This window comes from Vipera ursinii (assembly GCF_947247035.1).
Source record: "Vipera ursinii genome assembly, chromosome: 6".
Lineage (NCBI taxonomy): Eukaryota > Metazoa > Chordata > Lepidosauria > Squamata > Viperidae > Vipera > Vipera ursinii.
Genome location: NC_139515.1, coordinates 44,898,000 through 44,920,323, shown reverse-complemented (window position 1 = coordinate 44,920,323; position 22,324 = coordinate 44,898,000). Strand labels below are relative to the sequence as shown.

The following is a 22,324-nucleotide window of genomic DNA, read 5'->3' as shown; positions in this document are numbered from 1 at the left end:
ATTGGTAGTATATATTGAAAGAATACAGCAGTTTTTCCTGAATGTTCAGTTGTGTTGGTAGTAACCCATTTTTCTACCACTTTGCCATTGGAAAGCCTGCAACTCATATGAAGCTTTGTTTATCGGACATCTGTCATCTAGGCATATATATTTTGAACATCATTACAATTTTTAGCCATGGTTAGTAGAATGAAGTTTAATTGGCTACATTGAAAGAACAGGAAGTCCTCAACTTAGGATGATTCATTTAATAACTGTTCAAAGTTATGATAGTGCTCAAAAAAGTTACTTATAACCAGTTCTGGCATATATGACAATCGCAGTGTCACCTCAGTGTCATGATCAAAATGCGAGTGCTTGACAATGGGTATACATGACAATTACATCATCTCAGGATGATGTAACTGGCATTTACAATCTTCCCAGAGGTCTTCCAACAAAGTCAATGGGGGAAGCCAAATTTACTTAATGACTGTGGCAGAAAAGGATCTTAAAATCAAGAATATCCTCCTTAATGATTGAATTGCTTAGCAACAAAAATTTTGGTCCCAACTGTGGTTGTAAGTCGAGGACTATTTATTTATTTATTTTTATTACATTTATATCCCGCCCTTCTCCGAAGACTCAGGGCGGCTTACAAGCTTAGCAGTAGCCTTCATTCTATGTATATGCCTGCTTGTTAGGGCTTTCACACACCCCCCAAGCGGCATTATTACAAAGTCAGCTTATTGCCCCCAACAATCTGGGTCCTCATTTTACCTACCTCGGAAGGATGGAAGGCTGAGTCAACCTTGAGCCTGGTGGGATGCGAACCTGCACTAATTGCAGGCAGCTGGTGTTACTTAAGGAGGCATTAGCCCACTGCTCCACCAAGGCTCTTAGACTATCTATTGGGTTGCTTTGATGCTGATCTCCATTCTGATGAAAAGGAGCTAGAAGCCTTCCTCCTGAACTCTTTTTACTGTTCTGTTATTTTTCAAATTTGAAGTTGGCTCCCAGAAGTTACTGCAAGAATTAATTAGGAGATATGGGTAGTCCTCATTTAATAGTCCTAATGGGGACCAAAATTTTCATTGCTAAGTGATATGGTCATTATGCAAATCATCACATGACTGTACCGCTCAGTGATAGTTTTGCTAGTCCCAGTTGTGATCATTAAGCCACTACCACACTGTTGTTAGGTCAAGACCTCACACTTCTCCCCTGTCATGCTCCCCCCATGCCTGTCTCTCCCTGCCCTATTGGCTGCCCTACATTTTCTGCCCCATCACCCCATTGTCCCATACTCCACTCTGCATTCTGCCATCATAACTCTTGAAGGTGGTCTTGTAGTCCAATGCCTGCCAAATGCAGGAATTCCAGACAAATTGCTGTCTGGTCTTTTCTTGAAAACCACCTGTGATAGAAAACCTCCAGCTTCAAAAAGTAGGCTGTACTGTTGCTTAATAGCTCTCACAGTCAGGAAATTCCTCAGTTCAAGTTCAGATGTCTCTGTAAAGCTTTCGCCCATTAGTTCTTATCTTTCCCTCAGGTGCTAGAGAGAATAAATGTATTCAAACTTTCCTGTGGAATCCCCTCATGTATCAGAAGACTACTGTCATGTCTCCCCTTAACCTTCTCTTATTTAAGCTAAATGTACCAAATTCCTTTTTTCTTTGTAGGATTTAGCTTTCAGTCCTCTTACCATGTTTTGTTCTACATTTTTAAATCAGATTGTTTGAATGATATTGTCAATATATTTAGAAAAATATTGTTCTCTTTTTCAAACAGATGAAACAGAACAAAAGCTTGACACTTCTGATGCAGCAGTAGAGAAGGTAAAATATATATTGCTTTTGCCACTGAAATCAGGAGCTTTAAGCATAACATAAATTTGCAGTGTATCTTAGTTTGAAACTACAGCTGAGCTTAATGGGGGTAATTCCTAGCAAATGTTTCAAAGTTCCAAGTTAGGTTATAGTGCCAGAGATTTTTTTTTCTATCTTAATGAGTTCATCTTGCAAGTGAAAATGTTTTGATATTAGAATTGGATGAAGGATTAAAGTGCTTATTTATTATTTTATTCCTATAATAGAAACTGTTGGATGAAGAACAAGAAGTATCAGAGTTACAGTTAAGACTACTAGCTCTTCAGTCTGCTAGTAAAAAGTGGCAGCAGAAAGAGCAGCAAGTAATGAAAGAAAGCAAAGAAAAACTAACAAAGACAAAAACCATACAGCAAAGGGGCAAAATCAGTACAAAATCTCATTCTGCCAAAAAGCCAAGTACTGCAGGTAAATAATTAATCTAGTAAATGGTGGTTTTCACAAGCTACATTCTTGGTAGATTTTCTATGGGGAGTTTTTTGGAGAAATTAAAGTATAGTTACCGTAATTAATTTTCTTTTAAAGCTAAGCAGGCTCTAAGAAAACAGCAGACAAAGGTATGGAAAAAATTACAGCAGCAAAAGGAACAAGAAAGACGTCAGAAGGAGGAAGAACAATGGAAACAGGATGAAGAGGAGGAAAGAAGAAAAAGGGAAGAGGAAATTAGAAAAATCCGTGATCTCTCAAATCAAGAAGAACAGTATAATAGGTTCATGAAGCTGGTTGGTGGAAAGATGAGGTCAAAAAGCAAGGTATTTACTTACATGCTACCTTTTGTAAGGAAAAGAGCACTTAAATGGTTGTTGAGGATATCACATAAAATATTGCTACTTCTGTATTGTATACTACACACACACACACAGACAGAGAGAGAGAATTTTATCTTTCATTTTGAGATGTTGGTGATAAAATTAATTGATTAATTGATTCTAGAAGGCATGCAAGGTTAACAATAAAAAAACCCAAGAAATTAACAAAAGATTAATACAGAAGACAGCACATACCTTAACAACAGGAACATGCTTTAGGACTGTAACCATCCAAATGGCTTATGAGTAAGTCCTTGTTTCAATGATTTTTTTGAATAAGGTTAGTGTGAAGTTCATGAATTTTGGGGGAATGCTGTTTCAGATTGATGACAACATTGTAAATGTTTATTCACCAAAATTTTAAGTTGGTGTATTGCTTTGCTGCAAATAACATTGCTAAGCATTAAATTAATTACCAAAAGTAGTGTTAGTATTTTTATAAGAACAGCATTTTCTTCTGAAGAAATACATCCTAAGTATATAACACATGGGGATATTTCATATTTTAGTACTGTAGAGAATAAAAGCATTGACTAGGTGGAATTCAAAGCTAGAATCACCTGTTTCTAGATTTATTCTTAATCTGCTTTTATTCATATTGTATATGTATTTAGTATGTATATATAGTGTTTTGGATCTTTGTGATCCAATCTTTGTTTACTGGGGCCAGTGCAGGAGTTCACCCCAATCTCATGAAACATGCCTCTTCTGCAAATTTCATAAGATCAATGAATAATATGGGCGCATCTTTGAAGAACTATATTAGTTAGTTAGTTAGTTCTCTCCAACAGTATAAAGTCATTAATGCTACCAGTATGGTTAGCCACCAAGTATTGAATCTACCGTACCATATTTCACTTTAACAACTTGTCATGAGAATGTCATGCAGAAACTTGTCAGAACCTGAGGTAAATTATTACTAAAAATGAGGTAAATTATTTTCAAAGTATTCTTTGTTCACTAAGGTTGTTACTTTATTAAAGAAAGATGCAATATGTATCTCACATGTTAATTTTTTGGCAAAGCTATGCTGATTTTTAACAATCATGGCTTTGTCTTCAAGATACAAAAGGCCTTTTGTATTATCTAACAGTTTTTCATGGCATTAGTGGGGTCATAATCCTGTTAAAAAGAGAGAAGCAGTGTGTACTTCTGCAGAGGCACTTGTTAGGAGAGAGGGGCCAACCACTTGCCCTACCAATGCATGAAACACAAGTAGATGTACTAGACATAGCTTGACCTGGAGAAGCAGTGTTGGCAGAGAACAAGGGAGTGGTTGAGGTTATGCAGAAAGATGCTTATTTCTAGGACATGAATTACAAGTAGTCCTCAATTTAGAACAAAATTGTGCTCAGAGGTTTGGTCATATGCTGGGGTAATTATTAACTGGGTCACCATGTGACCTGATTCAATTTTACAACCATTTTTACAATGGTCATAAAGCAAGTCACCTTGGTTCTTAAGCAAACCATGTGGTCATTAAGGGAATACAGTATATCCAATGGATGTTACAAAAATATTCCAAATCATAGTCATGAACTCTTTGGCATAGAGCTCTGCCCTGCATGCTGTTGAATCAATCTCACAGGCAGCTCTTCCACTCTTTAAAATCTAGCTGAGTCCTGCACATGAGGGGAAGAGAGCGACGGCTGTGTTGACAGGGTAAACCAAAGATCCAAGCCTCCTTCATTTGCCCTGGGAAAGAGTTTTTCTTCCACATATAGAGCAAAAGAGCTGCCTGTCCCCCTTCGGCAAGCAGCTCTTTCACACTGTGAGTGGAAGGGAACTCCTTCCAGAGCAGGTGAATGGGACTTGAATCTGTCGAAGCCTCATTCAGCTTGCCCAGGGAAGGAGCTTCTTTCCACGCACGGAGCAAAACCTGCCAAAGGAGGGCAAGCAGCTCTTTTATTCTGTCTGCTTAAAGAACACAACTGGGAGAGCTGGGATTGTAGTCATTCAGCAAAACGTTCATGTGAGCGTCTCATTTAATGTCTGCAATTTCCAATGGTAATTCTGGGCTCTGTTATGGCTGTTAAGTGAGGACTACCTATACAAAGTTATTTGGCAATATAATTGCCTTCAGAAATTTTGGTCTCTATGGTGTCTATAATCTGATTACCTGCCATTATAGGTAGGTCTTATGAGAGTTGTTTACAAAAGTATGAAAAGAAAACCAGTTTGCATAGCACCACTATAGCCTTTTTTCCTGAAAACAATTTGTACTAAAGCAGGCAGTTTTTTGACAGTTTTATTAGGAGTCAAGAAGGCAAAATTGTATTTGATTGTTTGAAGTTCAAATATAATTAATAAATATACTTTGTCTAGTCTTCAGATAAAGATTTGAGAAGGTCCCTAGATAAGCAATCTACTGAGAGTGCAGGAGGAATTTATCAGTATGACAATTACGATGAAGTTGCTATGGACACAGAAAGTGAAACTAACTCACCTGGTAAGTACTAATTTTTGCTGATTATGGTATATTCCTAATGCCATTTTTATATTTGCATCCTATATGTAACTAATTATTATTCCTGAATGCAATACTACTGAAATCTTTTGTTGATTTAAATTAAAAAAGGAACGCCTCAACAATTTTGCATTTTCACCAAGTGCCATGCAAGACACAAAAATTATGAATAAGATAAGAAGATAGGTTAAGGAATGTCAAGCCAAGGTAAAAAAAAATGCTATAATGGTACGATTGTATCATATTTTGATTGGTTGGTAAAAAAATAAACCATAGGCCTTTTTCTTTTCTTTTTCTAATAAGCATTCTGAACCCCATGTACTGTTGAACAGGCAATATAATTTGATACACAGATTTGGAAAAAGCATTTCCTTAGCTTAACTTAACCCTGAAGTGTTTATATAAGAATATATTGATGAGGCCTATGCAGTAAATGAAATAAAAGGCATTTTCATTGAAGGTTCCAGCCTCTCCATTTATCTTCACCTATTCTGTTTGATCTTTGTTGGCAGTTTTATTTTTCCCATTGTTTTATTTTTCTCTGTTGTAGATGATACGTATTAAAATATATAACTATGCTATTCAGTATATTCATAGGCAGTTTTGTTCTGAAAATAGCTTCTTAGTTTGAGTGATGTATTCAGATACTATTTTGTCTGTGGCCCTGCTTGCGTGTATATATCGTCCTCTTTTCAATCCCTCAGTTTTATTCCTTCCAATCAGTTTTGTTTAAATTATGCCATAAACTATTTTGTGGAGTTATTTTAAATATTGTAAAATATTTTATTCAAAAGTTAAAATGCAAACTCTCAAAAAAGAACCAAGAACTAAGCAGGACAGAAACAAGAATAAGCGTATAAAAATACACGAACCATGTTTCTCCAAAAATAAGCCTGTCTTTTTGTTGTTGTTGTTGTTCAAAAGACCCATTAGGGCTTATTTTCGAGGGATGTCTTATTTTTTTGCCCTCCAAGCAGCAGGCGGGGGGAGGCAGGGCCATCAGGGGTGAGGTAGCGGGTGGCAGGCTCGCTGGAAGACCAGGTTGGAAGGCAGGGGCTGCAGCATGGCACCACTCCTGCCCTACCACCTGCCTTGCCACACACAGGGAAGCACAGGAACTACGGAGTTTTGCATAGTACAAACGAGATAGAAGATACTGTTACTGCATCAAAGCCATTTAGTCCAAGGTGACCAGTAAATGTGTTTTCAGCTTTTACACTGTTCTATTGACTAAATAGAATATTAGTGGGTCTAATTCAAGGATCGCTCCCCTTTTCCTTCAGCATGGCCTAAGCTTTCCACGCTTCTTTCCACTTCAAAACCTCAGCTATTCATTTCTTTCCCCGCCTTCCCATCGTGCAATCCTAACCTCGCTTCCTTCCTTTAATTACCTTTAATTACTTTAATTACCACCTCCTCATTTACCTATTTCCACCTGCGAAGGGTAGGCTTGCTTTCTCGGTGGTTCTTCTCTGGGACTGTTTTCTTGCGGAGGGTCTACAAACATGGCTTTGAGGCAGCAGCTGGGTGAGTTTCAGTTGCCATGCGTGGCATTGTGATGCTGCAGGTTCACTACACTGCAGAAGTTTTGCTCGTTTACTTTGATTTTTGCCTTGTTGGAGGGTCTGCCCAGTTTGGTGATTGGCTTACAGGAGGGCTCCTCTTCAGCCTGGTGTGTGCTGCGTGCTGAAGTTCTGTCCAATATAGTGAAGTGAGTTTTAGCAGGCCAAGCCACGCTCTTGGCCAATCTATCCAATTGCAAATCTAATTCTGTTGTTGTCTATATAATGTCTCCTTCAGGTTAATATATAATTGTTATTGCTTTATTAAGGTTTTTATCCAAATTTTCAAAGAAAGCTTGTAAGTTAAGCATTTTTCCTGAAGGCTTCCAAGGAAGCTTTCAGTGTTTTCATTTTCATCTTTAACGTAGTCCAAAAAAACCAGGGAATTCCTCTCAAGAACAGTCTGTTACACAACAAACTGACCGCAGGAATGATTGAGACAATTTTTCCCATAGCAGAATAAAAGAAACAAAGGGAAAAATTCTTTGTCTCTTTGAGGGGGGAAAAAAAGAACCAGAGAAATATTCAGAAATAAATACAACAAACTTCCTGTAAAAGCTAGTGAAATACAAATTCCTTACTATAACAGTCCATTGTAAATCAAAGCACTTTCATTATGAAAAAAGAAACCTTTCAGCCATCAACTGCCATTAAGTGAAAATGAAAGTGTTTCATTACTCCATAAAAACCACCAAGAAAAAATTTAAAAATTACATTATAAAACAGCATGGGGTAAAGCAGCGGTGTCAAACTCAATTTCATTGAGGGCCGCATCAGCATTGTGGTTGCCCTCAGGGGGTCGGGTGGGTGTGGCCTACTGGGTGGGCGTGGCTAAAGTGGGTGTGGCCTGGGTGGGCATGGCCAGCTCTACATCGTTCGCATCAAGGGTGCCTATGGGGGCCTGGGCAGGAGTGGGACAGATCTGAGGGTCTCTGGCAGAAGGAGGGTCTCTGGGCCAGGGCCAAGGCAGTGGGGGCCGTTCCCTCACTGTTTCCAGGATGGCTTCGCGGGCCGCATGAAACCACTTCATGGGCTGGATCTGGCCCCCGGGCCTTGTGTTTGACACGTCTGGGGTAAAGGATAGTTAGGCATTCAACCAGATGTTTAACATTCAAAATATAGGTCAAAAGCAAAACCAAATTCAAAAAGTGATACGTTAAAAGGAAGACATCCTTAAAAATCCAAACAGCTGATAGGAAAAGGTGGAGACCTGATTCTCTGGCTGTTCTTATCGTGAATTGCAGCCAACCAGGTTTCTCTTTGCCGGTAAGTAGTATGGTCATCTGAGAGTCATCTGTGGTCTTTCCTAGTTGCTACCATTTCAACCTAGGGAGCAAGTGCTGTCAGAGAGCCGTCTTCGGCAGTGAAATCAGCTCTTCATTGGCAGGAAAAAAGTAGTCCCAGCCCCCCATTTTTGTAGTCTTGTTATGGAACAGATTTAAGATTCACTTTTAGAATTTCTTTTTGCTTGGTTTGTGCAGATAGACAGACAGACAGACAGTTTTGTTTTTCTCTCACTCATCCTCTTGGAAATATAACTGAAGAATTACGGCAGGAAGCTGAATAATGCACATATAAAAATAATTCTTAATTGAATCCTGGTATTTTTCATCTCTTTCAATTAATGAATAAGATAAGCTTGGAATTAAAATTGTGACATTATATTGGATAGTTATAATTTTCTTTACTCCATCATGGCATGATTTAAAGTATATGACTAGAGTAAGTACTGTAAAGCAGTGGTCCCCAACCTTTCCAGCTCTGTGGACTGGTGGTGGAAGGGGAAGAGGGGATGGTTTCATGAGCACCTGCTGCTTGTGCAAATGGAGCTTCGCTCGCTCACCCGTCACTTGCGTGGCCTGGTTCCAGGCCTTAGACTTGGGGTTGGGGATCTCTGCTATAAAGTTATTCCTTTAAATAAACGATAGTTTGTAGTAACAGTAGTTTTTTCTTATAAATATTTTCTAGAATCTTCTCCAGTACAGCCTTCTTATTTTGAATGTCCTGCTGGATATTTTCCTCCTGCTATTCAACAAATCTCACTATCCATTACACCACAGATTTCAGTAAGTGATGAACAAGATGAAATTTTTGAAGTAGAAAAACCTGAAAATTCAATTTTTTTATGCCTCCTACATACACTTATGGAAGTTCTCTGTGTATCATTTTTTTACATTGGTATGTTCATTTTGGCCATCTTGGGAATTCTCTTTTAAAGAACCCATTATAATAGGAGTTCTAAAATAGTTTTTCTGTTCTCTCCTTGCCTGAAAGCACTACTAATCATCAGTATTGTACAATAACAAGTTGTGCTAGAAAAGCTTGATAAAACTATGTAACTAATAATTATTTGACATTAATTTTGTATCCTCATATGCTGAGTGATCAGCATTTAGTTTGCAACTTTCTAACACTTCAAGATCACATTGCTAAAATTCTATTAAAAAAAATGGCAGACTTTTTGCAATATAATTCCCCCTCCCCTTCCCTTATTTATTTATACATAAGATATTTTTAGACCAACTACTTCAGGGACTCAAATTGTCTTATAGTTGAAAGAAAACAAATTGAAAAACATAGCTACTATAAAATGGCTTTATGCTGAAGTCTTTCAGCATCGTCTATGAAGGTCAAAAAATTAGCTGCGTTCCTTGGGAGTAATATATTTCAAAGTGTAAAGGCAGCTACGATTGAAGGGATCTTTCACTTAATGCAAGGTGGGAATACTTGGTCTACCTTGGAAACCACACAGTGCACTCTTGAGAATATCTGGGTGCCAAACTGTGTAACTTTAAAGGGGATCACCATTTTTATAGGGAACCAGAAGCAAATTGATAATGAGTACAGCACTCCTAGCTCTACTATCCCTACTTAATGGATAGGGCAATTACTGAATCTTCCAAGGCAACCTCCGCGTAGATGTCTTAAAGCAATTCATCTGTGAGCTGACAAAAACATAGTACTGGAGAATCTTGAGTAGCAATAACATGTATTTTTTCCTTTAAATTTCTTTTAGACTCTTCCACCAATTAGCCCATTGTACATGGAGGGTATTTCTACTGTCTCTCTGGAACCTCCACCACCTCTTCCTCCTCTTCCACCTGAAGAACCCGAACAGCCCCCAAAACCTCCATTTGCAGATGAGGAAGAGGAAGAAGAAATGTTACTACGAGAAGAGCTACTGAAATCTTTAGCCAACAAACGAGCTTTCAAACCAGAGGTATTTAATAGGTTTTAAAAATAGCCACTAGATGGCAGCCCTAGTACATTTTGATTTAGAATGTGCTTCGCTATTTTGTTTTGTTTTGGGAAAAGTAGGATGTATGATAGAAATCAGATAAGATGATGAGTTATTTTGAATTTTAAAGATTCTTCTGCACTTCAGCCATTTACTAAGGATTTAAAAGAATTCTGCTGTAAACCCTAGTAGAATCAAATTGGGAGCTTTAGAATCAAATTGGTATAACAATGTATGGATAAAGATTACCAATAAAGGAGAATATTTGTAGCTCAGGGTTGAAATGAGGGGTCCTTGGTGGTCTCCGAACTTGGTTGTTTTCTTGCAGACATTTTATTACCCAAATTAGGTAACATCACCAATGCTAGACTAGCTAGGAAGAAGAAATGTTAGTCAAGCATTGATGACATTACCTAGTTTGGATATTGAAACATCTGAACGAAACAACCAAGCTCAGAGAGCACAAAGGCCACTTTAAGGACTAACAAGAATGAAATTCAGCCAGTATTGTCCATCCTGGAAAGAAATCTGTGGGAATGGGATGATCATTGTGCTTACTTTGCAGATTTTACAATGTACAAAAAATACCTTCTATTTTTTTTAACTGTTAGAAAGTCCAGTGCATTTCTACTGTGTTTTCGCTAAAATAAGACCTATCCCGAAAGTAAGCCCTAGCTTGATTTTTGGGGACGACCTAATATAAACCCTAACCCAAAAATAAGCCACAGCTATGGTACGATTGCCAGCCAGATTTGGGGTGGGGCATGGCCAGCTGACATTGAGAGCACCTATGGGGCGAGGAAGATTTCTTCCCCCCCCCCTTACCTTCTCCCTGAGCAATTGCCTATTTGTTTGAAAAGACACTATTGGATCTAGCAGGATTGAATAATATTGTGGGGGATTTGGGTGATTATCTGATTTTAGTCAAATGGCAGACATTATCAAAGTTAATGGGTAATGAAAGGTTTATAAGTTTCCTACTTTTAAATAATTATACAGTACTTTACCCATATTGATACATGGAGAAACTCATAATGTGCTTGTATAGTTTATTGATTTAAATATATAACCTTAACAATAGTTTTTAATACAATATTTCTGTGATTGTATTTTTTTTTAGGAAAACTCAAATAATAACAGTCCACCTTCTCCACCTTTTCCCAATAATTCTTATTCTGTGCCAAGAAGTAATCTTTCAGCAGTCAGTATTAATACTGTGTGTCAGCCTCGTATAAAGAACACGAAAATTATTAGAGTACCAAGACCCCCCCGAACAGTCATTGCGGTAATAAAGCATTTTTAAATGTCATCATAAAGCATCTTATCTATTGTCATACGATGAAAGTGGCTAAAATTGAATATTTTGTTTTTTCTGCCTTCAATTGATAATATAAGGAAGCTGAGGAAATGCTGATTTCAGATTTACAATAAGAAGTAAAGTCAACGTTACTGTAAAAAAAGCTAAAGTTAACATGCTCTTCTGTAATAAATTGAAGTTCAGTGTACATTAAAAATTAATACTAGATTTTGCTTGTATCTTCAGTCAAAATGGTTATATTCTTTGACTGATAATTTTATTTCTGCAGCTTCCAAAACACAAGTCAGTTGTTGTTACCTTGAATGATTCAGATGACAGTGAATCAGATGCAGAACAACCTAATTCTACTAGTAATGAATTTGGAGGTCTGGAATCTATGATCAAAGAAGCTAGAAGAACTGTGGAGGTAAATGGATGAGTGCTGGCATGTATGTCATATATTTTTTTTGAAGAAAACACATTTTTTCTCTGGCCCTTTTCATGTATTTACCTTTTCTTGTGTTTTATTACTTGCTTTTATTGTTCTGTGTTGTAGATTATGATAGATGGCTGGTTTTTATTATTCCTTACTGGGAATATGAAAATTCATTTGATCAGGAAATAGAACTTTCAGTTTCTTCTGGACCATGCCATATTTTCAGTTGAGCAATTTTCAGAATTGTATCTTACAAACTTGAAGATCTCCAAAGTGTTCTGGAGATGATCTGGTTGAAATAGGCAGTTTTGGAATTGGACCGTTCCTAGAACGGCATATGCTGGCATAGTAGGAGACAAATAAAACATTCAAAATTTTCCAGAACATAATTTTGGAAAGGAGCCCTGAAATATTATTGGCCCCTTCCTCAGTATTAGTGCTATCTTGCTGTCCTCTTGTCTTCTAAATCCACATTCATAAGTAATCTCAATATACGTTGGAAGTATAACAACTAGAATTCCCAGGAAGTACGGCTGAAGGGAAATACTGTATATAGAAGCTATACCATATAAAAATGAATTCAAATTAACTTTTCTTCTGAACTTCTAATACTGTATTAAGGTTCCTTTATTGCAGGGGTGTCAAACTCAATTTCATTGAGGGCCGCATCAGCATTGCGGTTGCCCTCAGGGGGCTGGGTGGGTATGGCCAGGGTGGGCGTGGCCTACTGGGTGGGTGTGGCTAGAGTGCATATGGCCTACTGGGTGGGCGTGGCCAGCTCTACATCATTCGCATCAAGGGTGCCTATGGGGGCCTGGGCAGGAGTGGGACAGATCTCAGGGTCTCTGGCAGAAGGAGGCTCTCTGGGCCAGGGCCAAGGCAGTGGGGGCCGTTCCCTCACTGTTTCCAGGATCGCTTCGCGGGCCGCATGAAACCACTTAGCGGGCCGGGTCTGGCCCCCGGGCCTTGTGTTTGACATGTCTGCTTTATTGGGTCTTTTTGTTGCAGGCATCGAAACCCAAAGCACCTTTAAAGTCAGAAAAAGAAAATAATCCAGTGAGAACCCCTGAGTCACTACCAGAAGATAAAAAAATAGAGTATAGACTTCTAAAAGAAGAGATTGCCAGGTATATTTAATATACTGTATGATACTATATGTCTGTAAACTATCTAGAGTTGCCTCTGGTGAGATGAGTAGCATATAAGTTTAATAAATAAATGCTGTAACAAATAAGAAAACAAATTATTATTTAAAATCTTATTACCATTTTTGTTTGAACAGATTCATTTGGTCATTGTCAGGACCCACCCCAATTCACGTCTTAGGAAAAACAAAAACTCTTGGAGTCAGTTCTAGTCCAAAAGGAATTTTTACTAGGACATGTTTGGTTGTGGAAATACAAGACAGGACCTGTTATTGTTTTACAGATTGAAACTTTATAAAGAGTTCCTGGTTCAACCCCCCCTTCCCTCAACCCCATTTGGTCAGCCCCCCATCATTTACTTCGTGTCATCCCTTTCGTGGGAAAAAAGGGAACTTCAGATCTTTTACGGTTATTGCCTTCTTCCTTTACAGATTCAAATGGAGACACAGGCCAGATGCCTTCTTCCCTAACCCTCCCCTTTGTTCCCCCAGTTCAAAAGGTTTCCCTTGGTCTTTGAAATAACCTAAGGCAGGCTGAATCCACATCTGCTCCTCCTTCCTCAGGAGATGGCAGAATCCGGGGGGGGGGGGGATAATGTTTTAAACATACAATTATGAATGCGATATAAATGGATTCTGACAGTCATTTTAGTTTAATTTACCGGTAATTGGGATTGGCTTATTTTTCAGAGATTGTTCCACTTTATCTGAATTTTTTTATGATTTCTGAATTTCTGTAACTTGAAACATTTAAAAAAATGGTTTTCAAATCTTTTTAGTCGGGAGAAGCAACGCTTGATAATAGCTGGACCTTTGAAGACAAGTTCATCTCCAGTAAACTCTGATGTTGAAATTGATGGAGTTGGTAGGATAGCCATGGTAACAAAGCAAGTTACAGATGCAGAGGCAAAACTCAAAAAACACAAGTAAGTCTTTTCACTGTGATGTCATCTCTATGGATTGTGGTTTTATGGGGAAAAAGGGGTCAATCTTTTATATTTTGCTGCTTATTCACTGTTTGTTTGTATCCTGCCATTATTATTTTTACAAATAACTCAAGGTATTGAACCTATCCAACATACCTTCCTCCTATGTTCTCCACCACCCACCAACCCTGTGAGGTGAGTTTGGCTGAGAGAGAGAGAAAGAGTCACCCAGCTGGCTTTCATGGCTAAAGCAGGATTTGTACTCAAGTCTCCCACTTTCTAGCCTGATGCCTTAACCACTAGACTAAATTGGCTCTATCATGTCTACAATCTGTCCTTGACAGATAAGTGCTCATGAGCAGATGTTCATAACTTCTTTCTGGTTAATCTAAATACATTCTTTTAAACTTATCTTGCAGTTTGAGACTCATATATTTTTCAACCTAATTAGCTCTGCCTGATATTTATTGGGATTGTAGAAGTAGAGACTGGTAGGACTCACAGACAACTCCTAGGTTTTGACTGAGTATTCCAGTAACAAAATGGATGAAAAATCTTCCTGTGCCTTTTTCTTTATTCCACCTAAATTAAAAAGAAGACTGGAGGCTGATCCAATGGCAAATGTTAGGAAGTTAGAAGGTTCTTTCTTCCTTAATTCATTGAACCAGCCGGCCTTTGCTGGTCTTTGTACAAGACTTACTTATGAGCAAGGAAAAAACTATTTTACTAACAGAAATTGGTTTTGTAACCCCAGCTGATGAGATTCCTAATGGAAAGGAGGAAAAGCAGTGCAATTGGAGTAAATGGTCTGATGGTCTACTCAGATGGAAATCTATACAGAGTAATACTCTGTAAAATGCCATCTGCTCAAAGTGTTACTGCTAAGGTATCTCTCTAATGAGAAAGGAGTTAAGTTTACTGCAATCTTTGGAATAAGTTTGTTTACATAGTTGTTATCAGTGCACTTTCTGCTTGTGTGTTTTTGTTATTTTTAAACTGGAAAATATGTGACTCTTAACAATTTATGAGAAACTGAATATTCCAACTTCCAAGAGCTGCTTTAATGGCTTTTTGGAACTATTTGTATTGTTATAATAATGAATATTTGAATTTTAAAAATGGCAATACTTTTTCATGCAACAGTTCCATACATATATGTACTGTTCACTAAATTTTGGATGCTTCACTTTAAGTACTGTTTGATGCTAAATATATTTTGATACTTTATGATCTGTATTATTAATTTATTAATATAACTTGTGTTGAAAAGCTGAGCAATTATGTAAACACATTTTAAGAGTTCTTTTCCATAACACAATTTTCTGCTAAATAGGATATGATAAAGAGAGTTTCATCACGCTCCAATATATTTTTTTGTATTATATATTTTGTGTTGGAGTTTATTTATAGACACATACTTGCATTATTAAAAAATATTCGTTGTGATACTCTCTTTTTTCCACTGAAAAATACACTAGCCCATTTGGTGGGAATTGCGGTACATATATAGTAAATGTATGTAAAGCTCAGTGCTATAGATTTGTATATCTTTTCACAATCAACTTTTGCTAACTTAGATACAAATTTTAGATTGCAGTGTTGATTCTGAAGTTGGGTGGCCAATAAATTTAAATAAATAAAACCATTTGATTGCGATATCAGTGTACCAATTCTTTATAGTTTTAGCAGATTTCCATCCTTAATTTATTGTTTTATAATAATGTTCTGTTGTTAACCATAGTCTGATAATTTAAAGAAAATGTAACAAAAAATCATGAATATATGTGGTAAATTTCAGCTGCTTTTGATAGTGGTTCTGATATTACAGAGCTTTTATACAGAATGTAACTGTTCTCTTTAGACTTCTCTTGATGAAGGATGAATCTGTGTTAAAACATCTTCTGCAGCAAGAGGCAAAGAAGAAAGAATCTGTTCGTCTTGCTGAAAGCAAAATTGCTAAACTTAATGAGCAGCTGCAAGCAACAGAAAAAGTGCTAAATGCTAATAAGATATTTTTAAAAAAACTTCAAGAACAAGTAAGTATGTGAAGAAGGCCATGTAGCAGCATTTTAAAGAGTCGTTCATCTTATTAGATGTGTTTTAAGAGACTTTAAAATTTAATTTAAAAAATTGGGTTGGAATATAGAATTTGTTGAAGAATGTTTAAATTCTTCAGATTCACAGAGTACAGCAACGAGTAACAGTTAAGAAAGCATTGGCATTAAAATATGGAGAAGAGCTTGCTCGAGCCAAAGCCCTGGCTAGCAAAGAAATCGGAAAACGAAAAATTGAACACAGCCATTTTGGAGTAAGTTTTTCAAAATTTTAAGAATTATTGTTCTGAAATAGTCATTACTGTTCTGGGCTGGAAGTCGGAAAACAAGATGAAACAGAATGAAAATTACTTTACAGATACATCTAAAGTTTATGGGTTTTTTTTTCTAATAAGTGTAAGTGAAAAACTGAAAGGAATATTGCAATTTGAATATTGTCTAGTGTGATCCCAGGAACCATTCAACTTTTCCTTAATTTTTAAGGAGGATTTGAGCTTGTTTTGCAGTTTACTGCCTCTATCTCTATAATATGTCTTAAAAATACACATGGCTACATCTCCCCCCTGGTACTGGGACTGAGACAAGACCTGAGCAGATGCATCCAGTATCAAAACATGTTCCAGACCCAATACAGCCCAGTAATTAGCAGGAACAGAGCTGTTTGGTGCTCAGAATACAGCAGATAACAGAGCCCCAAAAGTATTGCCTGCCGTTTCTGCCAGGAAAAATGGAAAAAAAGGAAGTTGTACCAAGTCCATGAAAGTTTAAAGTTTGTAGTAAGCAAAATGCTAATTTTTACCTTCCCTCCAACATCTTCATAGTATAATGAGAGAAATGGAGACTTGGGTCTGTGCTTGCTAGCCATTTGGTACATGTTCTGAAAACCTGACCGGCCCAAGCTAACTACAAGATCTTTCTCATATGACCTGGGTGAAGAGGCAGTCTGTGAGAGGCCAAATGAGCACTTGTAATCAGTAAACTGTGGGTCATTGTAGATATACTTATTGTAGAATGGTTGAGTTTGAACCTTTGTAAATATGCCATAATGTTGCACTTTTCTGCTGAACATATAAATTCTCCCTAAAAAATTGTAATGATGAAGTTAGTCAAATGTTGTGTTTCTAATTTATCTTGCCCATAATTGAGTTCGTGTGAGAGATCTCTGCTTCTTTGCAGCCAAACAAAACATTGAAACTCGAGAAATCACCTTCATCAAGCCCAAAGAAACATTCTGCAGAGTTGATTGCACAGGAGAAAAAAAGGCTGCAACAATTGCAGCATGAGTATGCTCTGAAAATTCAGCAACTCAAAGAGGCCCATGCATACCAGAGTAAGGATCGGTTAACTGTTGTCCCTTCTGTAGAAGAAGAATCTGAATTTGCACTACCTCAGCCTTCCCTTCATGATCTGACACAAGACAAATTGAGCTTGGATACTGAAGAGAATTGTTTTGATGATGAAATTTTGTCCAATTGTAGTAGAGAGCGAAGAAGGTCTTTCAGAGAATCAAATTCTTTTACTAAACCTAATTTTAAGCATGTGGACACTCCCAAGCAAGAAGCTGCAAATAAACTTTCTAAAAAGACATTAGAACGACCGGAGTTATTTTTGGGTCTGAATATTGATGAACTGAAAAATCTTTATGTGAAAGCTGATGGCTTGAAAGAAGTCTTGGAAAAAAATGCACCATTCCTGATTTCTAATGAAGAAAATGCTTGTGGTCAAGTAAGTTGTATATTAAATAATAGAAAATTGATGGCTTCAGCTTATAGTTAATAATTCTTAAAATAGGAGTTAGGCTACTATTCATTAGCTTGTCTTACTTGATTTCTGTTCTCCTTGAAAAAAATAGGAAGACTAGTCTTAGCTCCAGTGCATTACATTTTTAGTTACTACGGTGTGGATCTTCATATAGTGTTTCAACATATACTCACATATACTCTCTTTCCTAGGAAATAACAGTGAATATAGACCAATTCACAACCCCAAATAAACAAACCGAAGGAAAGCCATACCCATTTGGACCATATCATAGTCCTCTTCTTGTTTTTAAATCTTACAGGTATGAACATGGGGTTGTTAAAGTTGTTTGCCATCAATGATACTGTAATAGGGTTGTTTTAGAACGCAGATGGGAATGTCTAATGTAATCAGAAAATGTCCTGTTGTCAAAGTCGGTCTAAAATATGTGTTGTCTTAGGAGCAACTGGGTTGTTCTGGAAAAATGTACCTTAACTGCACTATTAGAGGGATTGGGGAAGGATTAGAGAGAAAAGTACAGGTAGTCCTCAACTTGCAGCCGTGATGGAGCTTGTCAATTACTGTCATAAATTGGCTCATCACATGACCAACCCTATTTCATGACTAATTTTTTGCAGTGCTTGAAAAGCAAATGCGGCAATCAGAAAGCAAACACCATAATTGTGAAGTAAATGCCATGATAAGGAATCAGACTCATTGTTCACTATTGGGAGTTTTTACTGAAAATCAGAATGGAAGTAAATACTTTTTTTCTGCAACAAAACCAAACCATACCATAAATCATGATCATTTGACTGCAGGATGCTACAGACAGCTGTAAATGTGGGCCAGTTTCCAAACGCACAAAATATGGTTACCTAGTGGTAGGGAGGAGCAGCTGTTGGAACTTGGTACCCAATTGGGGGCTCTGATGTAACTTCAAATAGTAGCTAAGCAATTGATGATAAGTGACGGACTACCTGTATGTATTTAAAATACCTACTGTCCTAAGGTGGAAAGACGGTTTATAAGGATTGGTGCCCAAATGTACTTTCAAAAGACCTACAGAGACGTTGAACTCCTTGGTAATGGTTGTAATCTCATCTAATTGATGGTAACAGGTTCTGTGCACAAGAACAGTTGATCTTCCTTTTGGACTGAATAACAAATGATATTTTGGGTATCTGGCTATGACTACAGTTATCTTTAATTTGAATGCTATTAGTACCTTTCCCATTTTGCTTTGAAAATTATTTTCTTGATTATGAGTATATGATTTTGCTTATGTTTTTTAGGTTTAGTCCTTATTTTAGAACAAAAGAAAAACTTTACCTCAGCTCAGTATCCTACAGCAATAAGATTGAACCCAAACAGTGTTTTTGCCGTTTTGATTTAACAGGCACGTGCAATGACGACGATTGCCAGTGGTGAGTTCTTTTGTATCTTAAATTAACGGATTTGTATTGCAGATTATTGCCTGAAAAGGTGAAATGAATTTGTCATTGGTTTAAGCGGGTTGTCAAAACAAAAACAGCATAAGCAGTTTTAAGAATTATTAAAATATTGTAACATATTCTTAAAATGTGCTTGTTTTTCATTTGTGCCAGTAAAATTAACTTGAAGAATGTACATTCATACTTAAAAGATCTACTGTCTTATCTATCTCTCCGTCCATCCATCCAAACACACACACACACACACACACAAACTGAGGTCCCAATCGGTATTCAATATTGGGGGTGGTTAGTAAATTAAGAGAAGATTCTGCCTCCATCCTGCTGTATATTGCTCTTTCCTTAGTTATTTTGCTAAATTTAATAGTAATGTTTTTTATTTCAATGTTTTATATTGCAGCTTTTAATTTGTTAATGTAAGCTATCAAGAGTTACTTGATGGATAGTATATAAAAGTAATCAATAAATAAGATTTGTATAAAGAGAAGAGAAACAGCCAAGATTTCAAATTCATCCACAATACAACTCTCCAAGCTTAAAATGTTTAAACAATAACAAAATACTGTATAAATGACTCATATTCATATGTGTGTATTTGAAACAGCTTTTATTGATTGAACATAAGTCTTATAGAGAAAAAGGTTATACAGGTAGTCCTTGAGTTACCACTACAATATCAGAATTTCTGTTGCTGAGCAACCTGGTTGTTAAGTGAGTCATGCCCCATTTTACAGCTTTTTTGTCATGGTTGTTAAGCAAATCACTGCAGTTATTAAGTGAACCATGAGATCATTAAGTGATCTGGCTTCTCATTGATTTTGCTTGTTGGAAGCTGGTTGGGAAGGTCACAGATAGCAATCATATGACCCTGGGGCACTTCAACCATTGTAAATACCGTATTTTCCAGCGTATAAGACGACCGGGCATATAAGACGACCCCCTACTTTTCCTGTTAAATTACCATATTTTTCAGACCATAAGACGCACCTGACCATAAGACGCACCCAGTTTTTAGAGCAGGAAAACAAGAAAAAAAATATTCTGAACCAAATAGTACCGGTATACTAAAACAGGGCTTTTCAACCTTTCATCCATTGTACCACTTTTAGGACAAGGCAATGTCCGAGTACCACCAGTCGCCCAGCAAGGTGTCAAAAACTTGACCCCCCCCAAAAAGGAAAAAAATGATAAAGTACAGGTAGTCCTCGGCTTACAATGATTCACTTAGTGACCGTTCAAAGTTACGACGGCACTGAAAAAGTGACTTATGACCATTTTTCACACTTATGACCATTGCAGCATCCCCAGGGTCATGTGATTTACATTCGGATGCTTGGCAATCGATTCATATTTATGATGGTCACATTGTTCCAGGGTCATGTGATCGCCTTTTGCAACCTTCTGACAAGCAAAGTTAGTGGGGAAACCAGATTCACTTAATCATGTTACTAATTTAATTTCTCTCTCTCCTTCTTTCTCTCCCTCTCCCCCCCCTCTTTCTTTCTCCTCTCTTTCCTTCTTTCTCCCTCTCCCTTTCTCTCCCTATTTTTCTCTTTCCCTCTATTTCTCCCTCTTTCTCCCTCTATTTCTCTCCCTCTTTCTTTCTCCTGGTCTCTCTCTCCCTCTTTCCCTCTCTATTTTTCTCTTTCCCTCTATTTCTCCCTCTTTCTCTCCCTCTATTTCTCTCCCTCTTTCTTTCTCCTGGTCTCTCTCTCCCTCTTTCTCTCTCTCTCTATTTTTCTCTTTCCCTCTATTTCCCTCCCTCTTTCTTTCTCCTTGTCTCTCTCCCTCTTTTTCTCTCTCTTTCTTTCTCTCCCTCTCTTTCCCTCTCCCTCTTTATCTCTCCCTCTATTTCTCTCCCTTTCTTTCTCCTCTCTCTCTCCCTTTCTCTCCTTCCCTATTTCTTTCTTCTCTCTCTCTCTCTTTCTCTCCCTCTCTCTCCCATTGTCTCTTCCTTCTTTCCTTCCTTTCTTCCTTCCCTCCCTCTTTGTCCTTCCCTCTCCACGTTAGAGCAGTACCTGCGGAGGCGGCCCTACGGCCCGGCTTTCTCTTGCAGAAAGCAAGCTGAAACGGAGCAAGGGAGATTTCCAGGAACGCAAATCAGCCGATCTCGCGCTCCTGCAATCTCTCTCACTCGGTTTCAGCTTCCCTTGCTACAAGAGAAAGCAGGCTGAAACGAGGGAAATTGCAGCAGCGCGAGATCAGCCGATTCACATTCCTGGTAATCTCCCTCGCTCCATTTCAGCCTGCTTTCTCTTGTAGCAAGGGAAGCTGAAACCGAGTGAGGGAGATTGCAGGAGCGTGAGATCGGCGTTTCTCAGCACGTGCCGATTCGTGCTCCTGGCAATCTCCCTTGCTTTCCACTTGCGGAGGTTGGGGCTGGCCATACGGATCAGCTTCGGACCACTTTTCCCCCCTACTTTTGGGGGGGGGGGGAAAGTGCGTCTTATGGTCTGAAAAATATGGGTATAGGGTTTGGGCTATACTCGCTGTATAAGACTACCGTATTTTCCGGCATATAAGACGACTGGGCGTATAAGACGACACCCAACTTTTGAGAAGATTTTCATGGGTTAAAAAGTCGTCTTATACGCCGGAAAATACGGTATATGCCACTTGCCAAGGAATGAAGTTTGATCATGTGACCATGGGATATTGTGATGGTTGTAAGGGCTGGTTGCAAGTCACTTTTTTCAGTTGCATTATAACTTAGAATGGTCACTGAATGATTGTAAGTTGAGAATTACCTATAGTATATTTTTACTAAACTACCAAACTACTAAAAGTTACATTTGGTTTGTGATGGAGTACATTGAGAATCATTACTGCTCATTTTATTGCAGAATTTGTGTTTTATGTGTTAAAACCTGTTTTGTTCACTGGATTTAATTTTGGCTTATTAAGGTAATCCATACAGCTGGATTGTCAAAAAAACCCCCATCTGGCTATAAAAAATCCTATCAGAATGGCATTTTTTAACGTTGAATGCCTCACAATAGATTAATATAGCCGAGTATTCCAAAGGAAGGTTAATGTAAATATGTGCCCTTTATGAGAAAAGGGCATTGTTAGATAGCTTTGTTCTCAACTTCTGATAGCTTAGTTTCAATTAAAATAAATGTTTGTGTATTGTGATACTGTGTTCACAACTTTTTCTTACATTTTGTAAAAAGTATATTCTTTACTTTTAGGCAGCACATGAAAGACTGCACTCTTAGCAGGAGACAACTATTTGAGGATGTCATTTCATACAATTTATGTTTGATAGGCTGTTCAGATAAAAGCACTGATGAAGAGATAAGTACCGCAACAGGTATGTGCTTATTGATATA

At 37.7% G+C, this 22,324-nt stretch overlaps 1 protein-coding gene across 6 annotated transcripts in view; it reads left to right on the top strand.

Annotated features, from left to right (window-relative positions):
* ZFC3H1 (zinc finger C3H1-type containing) overlaps positions 1-22,324 on the top strand; it is a 54,365-nt gene that overhangs the window by 4,827 nt on the left and 27,214 nt on the right. For all 6 annotated transcript variants that reach the window (XR_014492883.1, XR_014492884.1, XR_014492885.1 and 3 more), the window contains exons 3-18: positions 1,771-1,817; positions 2,075-2,273; positions 2,391-2,617; positions 5,000-5,123; positions 8,672-8,769; positions 9,720-9,923; positions 11,062-11,226; positions 11,528-11,665; positions 12,683-12,801; positions 13,598-13,744; positions 15,606-15,780; positions 15,921-16,052; positions 16,975-17,523; positions 17,751-17,860; positions 18,834-18,965; positions 22,184-22,305. Coding sequence is in view for 2 of the 6 variants with exons in the window: in XM_083365938.1 (XP_083222064.1) it covers positions 1,771-1,817; positions 2,075-2,273; positions 2,391-2,617; positions 5,000-5,123; positions 8,672-8,769; positions 9,720-9,923; positions 11,062-11,226; positions 11,528-11,665; positions 12,683-12,801; positions 13,598-13,744; positions 15,606-15,780; positions 15,921-16,052; positions 16,975-17,523; positions 17,751-17,860; positions 18,834-18,965; positions 22,184-22,305 (2,688 nt within the window). In the remaining 4 variants the exon portion in view is untranslated. The remainder of the gene's footprint in view (positions 1-1,770; positions 1,818-2,074; positions 2,274-2,390; positions 2,618-4,999; positions 5,124-8,671; positions 8,770-9,719; positions 9,924-11,061; positions 11,227-11,527; positions 11,666-12,682; positions 12,802-13,597; positions 13,745-15,605; positions 15,781-15,920; positions 16,053-16,974; positions 17,524-17,750; positions 17,861-18,833; positions 18,966-22,183; positions 22,306-22,324) is intronic.